The sequence below is a fragment of the Papaver somniferum genome, unplaced genomic scaffold (assembly GCF_003573695.1).
Source record: "Papaver somniferum cultivar HN1 unplaced genomic scaffold, ASM357369v1 unplaced-scaffold_99, whole genome shotgun sequence".
In the NCBI taxonomy this organism is placed as follows: Eukaryota; Viridiplantae; Streptophyta; class Magnoliopsida; order Ranunculales; family Papaveraceae; genus Papaver; species Papaver somniferum.
Window position 1 is genome coordinate 2,678,126 of NW_020653081.1, and position 8,899 is coordinate 2,687,024.

The 8,899-nt window shown below is 38.6% G+C and overlaps 1 protein-coding gene across 1 annotated transcript; it reads right to left on the bottom strand.

Moving 5' to 3' along the window:
• Positions 1-2,006: 2,006 nt before the first annotated feature.
• LOC113346422 (SWI/SNF complex subunit SWI3C-like) lies at positions 2,007-7,650 on the bottom strand. Its single transcript, XM_026589956.1, has 8 exons — positions 6,828-7,650; positions 6,054-6,592; positions 4,971-5,334; positions 4,782-4,855; positions 4,288-4,424; positions 3,945-4,018; positions 3,604-3,779; positions 2,007-2,689 (listed from the first exon to the last, which is right to left on the bottom strand). The coding sequence occupies exons 1-8, from the start codon at positions 7,438-7,440 to the stop codon at positions 2,171-2,173; spliced, it is 2,496 nt and encodes an 831-aa protein (XP_026445741.1). The 5' UTR covers positions 7,441-7,650; the 3' UTR covers positions 2,007-2,170.
• Positions 7,651-8,899: the final 1,249 nt, after the last annotated feature.

Consider the following 8,899-nt stretch of genomic DNA (forward strand, 5'->3'; position numbering starts at 1 on the left):
TTGTGACCAATAACGAGACTTGTTCTTGTTGAATTCATATCTTGAAAGATAGATAACAAGTTCCATACTTGGCAGAATATGGATCCTCTTGATTCGGATATGACTAGATTGATCTTAGGTATTGATTTATGATATCGTCCAATAACTCTTCTACACAATCAGTTTCACGACTTTATCAGTCTAAACATATTGACTGTGGAAGCGAAAGAGAAAAACGTTATATACATATTGTTCAATAATCTTTAATTTAGATCTACTTGTAATTGTATTATGTTTTTTCCATACAGGTTATCATTCTCATGTTCATTTTGGATTTTATTTACAATAATCTTAAATTCCTCCAAGGTGCCACTCTCATGTTCTAAAATGGCAACCCAAATGAATCTTGTGTAACCATCAATCATTACCAAAGCATATTTCTTCCCTCCAACTGTTTCTTGTTGGATTGGGCCAAAGAGATCCATATGAGTTAATGTCTCATGATGATTTAAGTGAAGTTTTAGCTTGTTTACCCTTTTGACAAGTACCGCAAACACCATCGACTTTAGCATTAATTCTGGGTACTCCCCTGACAAGTTCTTTGTTAATATTCTTGCTAAGTAAGTGATAATTGATGTGACCAAAACGTTCATGCCATAGATGAGTTGATTCCACCTTAGTCAAATTGCAACAAAGATGACACTTAATAATATCCAAAAGCTAACAATTATTTTTTCTGCGAATGCCATGGAAATTTACTTTTCTCGAGTCTTCGATATCACATCCTTCAGTTATGAAGACAAAAGTATGGTCTTTGTCACAAATTTGGCTAACAGAAAGAAGTTTAGCAATCAAACCTTTAACATAGTTTATTTGTACCCTTTTTGTTGATGTAGCAACAACTCCCATCTTCAAAGGTTACAGGTCCTCTTTTGCAGTCATCAACGTTCACAAAACAAGAAAGATCTCATATCAAATGTCGACTACATCCGCTATCAAGAAACCATTAGAAGCGGATTTCTCGTAAACCTTTCGATTTCGGACAAAAGCTTTTAATCATTCTTATGAAGATTCTGAGCTATATTAATATTTTATCTAAATAGTTTACATGTATGGTGATGACGACCATTCAAGCAACAATGCATGCATTTGGAGACCAGTTCGGAAACTGATCTCTTGGCATTGACCTTTAATGGTGATAGAGCCACATCAGGTTTTACTCGCTTGCCACTTGATGATGACATATTCTCTAGATTCCTCAAGAGACATAGATTTTTCAAGTTTCGTACCCAAACGGATTTCTGCAAGCTATCTTTGCGAGAGCACCCTTATTTGGAGGAGAGTTGGATGTTAGAGAAGGAAAAATTTTCCATCAATACCCTTCCCAGTGTACACCAAGTAGGCCAGAGTTTTGGGGTTCTTCTTTGTCCTAGTCCAATGATGGTTAACGAGTGGTAAATGAGCGAACTGATACAGCTGCCAACTCTAACTGCGATATCTCTACTTCACACATTTAAAGTGTGGCACTAGCAGCACCAGTTATACGCCCTCAGAAATATATCATCCCCGTTCCACCACTTGAGTTGTCCATTTTTTTTCTTCTTTTGACACATACTTGAGTTGTCCTTTCCATCAATAAATATTGTAGAAAAACGAGATCTATGATGTAAATCATCTTTATGGTCCATATTTCAAGTACGACCTACCTCCAAATTCTGGGGTACTGCTGCATTCTCCTTCATTCTGGCACTAGAAACAATCCAAGCTTCTGATCAAAACAACAACAAAAAAAACAATCCACGCTAGCATTCCAGAAGATAGCATATCTTGCTTATCCATCCATCATAGTTGGATGCAATCCAATAGCAGGTATCTCATAAGTACTTCGCACAATAGTAGAGAGAGATTTGGCGGGAGGGTCAAAGGCCTGTGTTTCTAGCAAGAAAGTAAAATTACACACGTTCATTTTTCAACGCTACTTTGGTTGGCTAGTTTAATGAAGCCCAACAAGCCGAAATAGGGAAACATAACACAAGTTTCTGATCCTTATTACCATTTCTTTTTATCTTATCTTCTTGTTTTTATCTTTTGGTCTATCGTGTTGAAATGAAATAAGTTGAGGCAAGAGGTGTTGTTAATCACATAACCCTCACATTGTAACCAGCTCTAGTGTTACATAAAAATTCATCTGTCAACCTACATTTGTATTATTACCAGGGACAGGTCTTAACATTGCATGGCCAAGAGTAGGGGGTGCATTGCCTGGCGGGGCGGCAGCATTGTACATGGTATTACCTGGGTGTGCAGCAGATGAGGGTTGTGATGATGATGGATGTATTGCAGAGAGAGGTAAGCGTGGCCCATAAGAAAACATAGGCCGTCTCGGCATGAATGACATGTGTGGATGTGTAGCCACCCCTGAATTGTTCCCATATCCTCCAGGAATCATGTTTGTCTGCACAGGCAAACCACCTGGCATACCTACTTGTCTGCTGCTGTTAACAAGATTATTTCCCACAGAACCAGCCACTGCACCCTGTAAAGTAGCAGTATTGGCATTCAAGGCACCCCCAGGTGCAAAACGCGTTGATATGATATGGACTCTTTCAGCTGCTAGCCGCTGCCTTGCCTTTTCTACTTGCTCGCCTTCTTTCATCAGCAAGGTCTCCACTTCCGCAAACTGCTTCAGCTTCAGTTCGAGCCTCTTTAGCTGCGTGAATATAGCAAGCGAGTTAGTCACCAACTACCAAAACTCAGAAAATAGTTCGGAACAAGGAAATGAAAGAAATCTTAAACGGATACTCAGTCCATGCACATTAGTTCAAATGAAATTGGGTAAGCTAGTAATTATTTCTTCATTCTTCCCTAATAAGCCGACAAATGAACAAGGTAAATTTTCCACAGATACAGAAGTTCAGTTATGACGAGGACATGCTATAATGTGCACAAACCTTAAACGAGGAGGTGCACCACACACACCTTAACCCTAGATGAGGATGCACAAAATATCAAATACCACATACTAATTGGATGAGAGTGTGATGTAGGCTGGACTACACCCAACTACTGACACGCCTTAAACGAGGATGCACATAATATCATATACCACTATCTGAAAGTGTGATGTGGTGAAAAGGGGTTTGACCGTACAAACACCTAAGGCTGGACTACACCTGACTATATATGTCTTTACACAGTTGAAGAAATCATCAATAGAAAAGATGTTTCGGAGTACATTATTGAATTATCAATACCCACCTACATACTGTAAATGACTTCACTAGAATTACAGTTGAAGGGGGTCAAATGCATTAAAGCCTTGTAAAAATTAAAATGTAGCTATATACCCAACTGTGAAAGTCATTGTCAGGTGCAAACGGAATCTTCAATTTGAAAACGATAATTGAACTAAATACACAAGAACCAACAGTAAGAATCAATCCAGTTTCTTAACGCACTTGACATTGTCCCCCATTTAACCACAAGAAGAGTTAAACTTCCAGCTAGCACAATGTTCTAGTACTCTCTAGATTGAGAGGTAATGCCGATTCAAGCAAAGACTCCCGTTAAGCATTTCCACCAAAGAGGCTGAGAATCAAATATAAGAAAACCAAACTACTTTACCTGATGATTAATTATACTGGCTGCCATTCTCTGTATTTCGCGCTCCTCATGATCTGCAAACAGTTTTGCTTTCATTGCAGCTGCAGCTAAGCCAACTTTTGCAGCAACTTTTACACTTTGAGCGGACAAAGGAGCAGAGGAAAGAGCATTAATTCCATCTTGTGCAGCATGGTTTTCTGCAATTCGATATAACTCAATTTTCAAATGCCTAAGAACATCTCATTTCGATGGACGAACATAAACACTTGCATCAATGAATTTTCTTGTCGGGTGGAACACTAAGGCTCACAATCTCTATAAAATAACAAAGGAAATGACCAAATGCAGCTATAAACACCAACCTTTTTGGTGGCTTAAGCTTGTGGGTGATCCATGATGTCCACCTTCTCTACTCCAAATATTCTCTGTACTTATCCTACAAATGTAACAAATTGACAAATAAGTAAAGAGATCCAATCCAAGTTAAGGGGCTCTAACAGACATCTCGATGCCAATGAAAATATCTAAAATAAGGAAATGCCTCGCTGTGCTTCAAACCCTTCAACAGTGTAGAAAAAGGACTCATATAATAGTTGCAGCAAAAAGGTTATACAAAATACCTTCAAGAAGAATCAATCACTAGACAACATTTTTACCAGTAAAAGAAAATATAATTAGAGCCAATTACGGATCGCATATTCGCACCTATCTCCAGAGCCATCTGTTTGTATCTTGTTACCAGAAGCAACTAGCTGGTTTTCCTCCTTGGACAATTCTGCTAATGATGCATGTGCACAGGCTGCGGCAACTCTTGGCCCTACTGCAGAGGCCAGAAAGGCAACCTAGCAATTCCACCAATCAGCCATTGAAAACTTGCTTAAACGAATAGAAATAAACTTCTGCAGAACGCAAACAAATCACTGAGTAGCAACCACACAACTTCATATGTGATTTAGATGCATACAAGTCATCAAAAATTCTAAAAAGCCTTTGTCAGAATATAAGCCTGCAATTTTAAACAAAATATTTGATGTGTTTTCTCTGAAACCATATCAAGAACTTCAAAAAAAAAAAAAGAGTAAAATACCAGATGACAATATAAAATTTAACAACCGAGGATAAAACAGGTTAGCCTTAACATAAAAGAGAAGGGACACAACAAACTGCAACCATGAAGAAAACTTAGGGTTTTAACTTACAAGGGCCATGACTGGATTCCTAGAATTTGCAAATGGAAGCTTGCTTTCAGAATCAGGATCTTGGAGACAAAGTCCTGTAGGAAATACGAAGATAAAGCAACCTCCTAGTTAGATCCAAATGACCAACGAGAACCTTAAGACTGTGAACATGACAAAGGTGTGCCCTTCTTATAGGAAAGGATAACATACTTGCAGAATCTCCATTAGACCTTGGATATGGTGTTCCCCCATCTTCTAAATTTGCCGTGTTGGATGAGACCAACTTACTCGGAACATCAATATTTTCTAAAACAACATCCTCCATCGGGAGACGAACAAAATGAAGAATGCACTGGGCCTTGGACTTGGTGCCTACATGCTCTGCAATGTCATTCCAATTATCATGGTAGACCTCGACTGCCTCAAGCAACAATAGTGTTTCCTGGTCAGTCCAACTATCCCCATCAAGATCACATAAAGCTTTTGCAGAATCCACCTTCATAAAATCTATGCTCGAGTGCCCAACGACAAATCTCCCTTCATGGAAGCAGTCAGAGCAAAGCAGTATATCACTCTGTTCATCAGAATGTTATTGCTCAGATAAGTGTAAACAAGGTGCGACATAAAATGAACACATAACAGTTGAAATCAAAATCAACAGAATTATCTCAAATTAAATACTTCTATTTTTTGTGAATGAAGCCTAAACTATGGTTTCATGTGCCATTAAGTTCATACGCAACAAGAAAAATAAGTCTAATAGAATCTTCTAATAAATGCCACAATCAAGTTTCTACATAATGTCGTCCAAGTACGGAGATTGTGGGATACAGAATTTCGGTCAACAAAACTCAGCAGGAGACAGAATTTTGGTCAGCAAAACTCAGCAGAAACAACGGACTCCCACATCCCGTCAAGGAATATTTATCAATGCGAGAACTGGAGAAAATGAAACAGTTATCTATATGGGGGATATCATATCACGACTTCTACATACCACAACCTGCGGCGACATAAAATTAGAAACTAAATATCATTGCCAATCACCATATCCCTAAACCTAAACAAATATTTCTGCCATCGAACAGTCATAAACAAATGTACACAAACAGGAAGCAACTGAAAGAGGACCTAAACCCTCTAAATCAGCTTTCTACTTGTGAAAAATCTTCCTTACCACCTAAAGCAGCCTTCAACTAATGTCAAGACCTCGCCTTATCAGCATAAATAAATATGACAAGATACCGAACAGAGACAAAAACAAATAAAGTCAAAAGACAAGGACGTACTTACTTCCTTCTGTGACTGATAGTAAACACGAGGCAATGGCTGAGAGCAGTAATGGCAATGGTTTTCTGTTAACCTCTCCCGGATTCTCTGTTCCAAGTCGGCTACCTCATCACCGCCACCATACGACAACATAGGGCACATATCAGTAGGTCTGATCCTACTCTTAGGCTTGTCAAAGTGAATCAAACTATAAATTGACCTCAATGCAGACGATGGAATGTGAATTTCCCCATTCGATTCCTCCCTTAAAAATGGCCCACCAATCCTAGGGTCACGATTTGGTGCCGGTGCACTGTAATTAATTATTCCCCAATGATCTAGAAATCGAACAATTCGATTCAAGTCGTGAACATCAACACTATCGACCAAATTTTGGCAATCTCCTGTCCAAAGTCTCGTCTCTGGATTCTCCATATATTTAGCAACAACTCGATTGCGGCATTCCATGTACTTTTCCGGTGTATGATCAGCAGATTTTCCAGAGAAAAAAAACGGAACCACTTGCCTTTCCAATCTGTGCACCGTGTTTGGTGCAAACCAATCTGTATGTAATCGACAAAATCAAAACATATTAACTGAATCTACTACTACTACTACATTGCCAAAACCTGAAAGTTAAGTGACATTTCCTAACATTGCCATCCTAGTTTGTTAATTTTCTAACGCCAAAAGATTTGTTTTTTAACAGTCAAAATCAAAACTTTGGACTGAACTCCACAACTAAAATTACAAATTATTACATAATTAGGGCAAAATAGTGAGAGAAAAAAGACGAACCAGCGTGCATAGGGACGACAAGTGCTCGCCCATCGAATCGCTTAACAACACCTGGACCTTCCATAATAGCAGGAGGTGTGCAAACATAGGAAGCAGCAGCATCAGATCGGTCATTAAGATCAGATGTAGTAGCTAAAGAATGATTATCAGCTGGAACAGATGACAAAGCCTGAAGTTGCCCATGAGATATATTCTCAATCAAGAAGAAATTAGGGTTAGGGTTTTGGTTATTGGGAAATTCAGCTTGACGCTCAGCAGAAACAATTGAAAGAACAGAAGAATGAAAACGATTTACAGTATGTTGTACAACAATAGGGAAATCTGATATTATTACACCCCCATCTGAAAGAACCTCTTCTTTTGGGTTTTGAACAATTGGTGGTGTTACAGAAGGAATTGGTTGTAAATCTTCATCTTCTTCGATTTCTGGTTCAATTTCTTCTTCATCGTCTTCGTTGATGTCTTCTTCATCTTCATCGTCTGATTGTTGCTGTTGTCTGTGTTTCTTGGTGTTAGGAGTGCTGTTGTTGGTGGTGGTGGTGTTGTCTCTTTTTCTCTTTTTCCATTTGCTGTTGTTGTTTCCTCCTGAAGGGAAGGAGAGTTGAGCTGACATTTTTCGGAAGGGGGGAAATCAGGAAACGGAATGGGATTTTATTTAGTATGAAAAATGGAATTATTGAGTGTGGAACTTTTTGTCTAGAGAATACAAATGAAATTCCAATGCGTAGCAGAAAGAATCCTCTTCCTTGTCTGTCGCAGCACTCGCTAGGGTGGGAGTTATTATTAGGTATGAAATTTTGTGATCGGGTTTGATGTGTGTAGTCTTGGAGTCTGCCTCTTTTTGTTTATAATCGTGACTTCATTACTGATCGGATCTGCTCAAGAGAGTTGGTGTTGGTCCAGGCTTATCTGCATTAAAAAAAAAAACCACGTATGCATGTAATTGTAAAATTGCTAATAGATTGGGTATTTTTGGATATCAGAAGTAGAAGCGTTACTAGTTTCTTAGAAACATAAATCAATTTCAAAATAACGCACGATTGGGGATACTAAAACTAAATGGTAATTGGGGGATAGAGGAAAAGGACAAAAACTGGATTTAAATATCAAATCAGGGTCACCCCTTATCTAAGTATTTTACCTAATACCTAATCTACCCCTCACTAATCATGTTTAGTGCTTAATTATAATTAGTAAATTCATAAGATTATTTGATAAATGATTAGTGTGTATTTTTATTTGTATTGAGTGAGGTGAGAGTGGAAGGAGGGAAAAAGTATTTGAGAGGGAACTTTTTTGGTGAAAATGGAGGATGATTGTGAAGAGAGAATTGCTGCTAAGAGATTGAAAATTTAATTATTTTTTTTGTTTGAATCCACCTTTTTTACAACTGAAAAAGCTCGGTGCCAGCATGGACGTGGTATGAATACAATACCGGAAGCAGCCATGCCGGCTTAGTATTCATACCACGTCCATGTCGGCACCGAGCTTATCCCCCATTTTGAAATTCAAGCCGGCATAGTATTCAACCAAAAAACTATGTCGGTACAAAAGTTGTTTTTTACCTACCGCTATCCAGGGGGTCTGGGGGGGTCCAGAAAAAAAAACCAGAATTTTTTTCTGGTTTTGAAATTCAAAACCTATTCCGTTTTGAATTTTTTTTTCTAGTTTTCAGTCCACTACCGCACAATCAGTTAATTCTCGAGTATGCCGGTCCTGCTACCGGCATGGTATGTTGCTTGAATTTCTTTGTCGGCATATGATGTAAAGTATCCAGAAAATTGAATTTTTTTCCACTTGACTACCGGCATTGATAGATTTCTATCAAGCATGCCGCCACTTAGTTACAACATGAATGTTAGTTACCAAGCATGTCGGCACCATTTTCCCGCATGGTCTTCGTCACTTCCGGCGATGTAAAAAAAAAAATTCCGACATGGTCTTCATCACTTCAGGCATAGTCTTCATCACTACCGGCATGGTCTTCATCTATACCGGCATGGTCTTCATCACTTCCGGCATGTCTTCATCATTTCCGTCATGGTCTTCATCACTTCCGGAATGGTCTTCAT

Excerpts from the sequence above, each read along its gene's own strand:
- LOC113346422 (XM_026589956.1), bottom strand. The coding sequence starts at position 7,440 with ATGTCAGCTCAACTCTCCTTCCCTTCAGGAGGAAACAACAACAGCAAA. Across the intron at positions 6,593-6,827 it reads TGTCGTCCCTATGCACGCTG|ATTGGTTTGCACCAAACACG; the intron begins GTTCGTCTTTTT and ends GATTACATACAG. Across the intron at positions 4,019-4,287 it reads ACAGATGGCTCTGGAGATAG|GATAAGTACAGAGAATATTT; the intron begins GTGCGAATATGC and ends TTACATTTGTAG.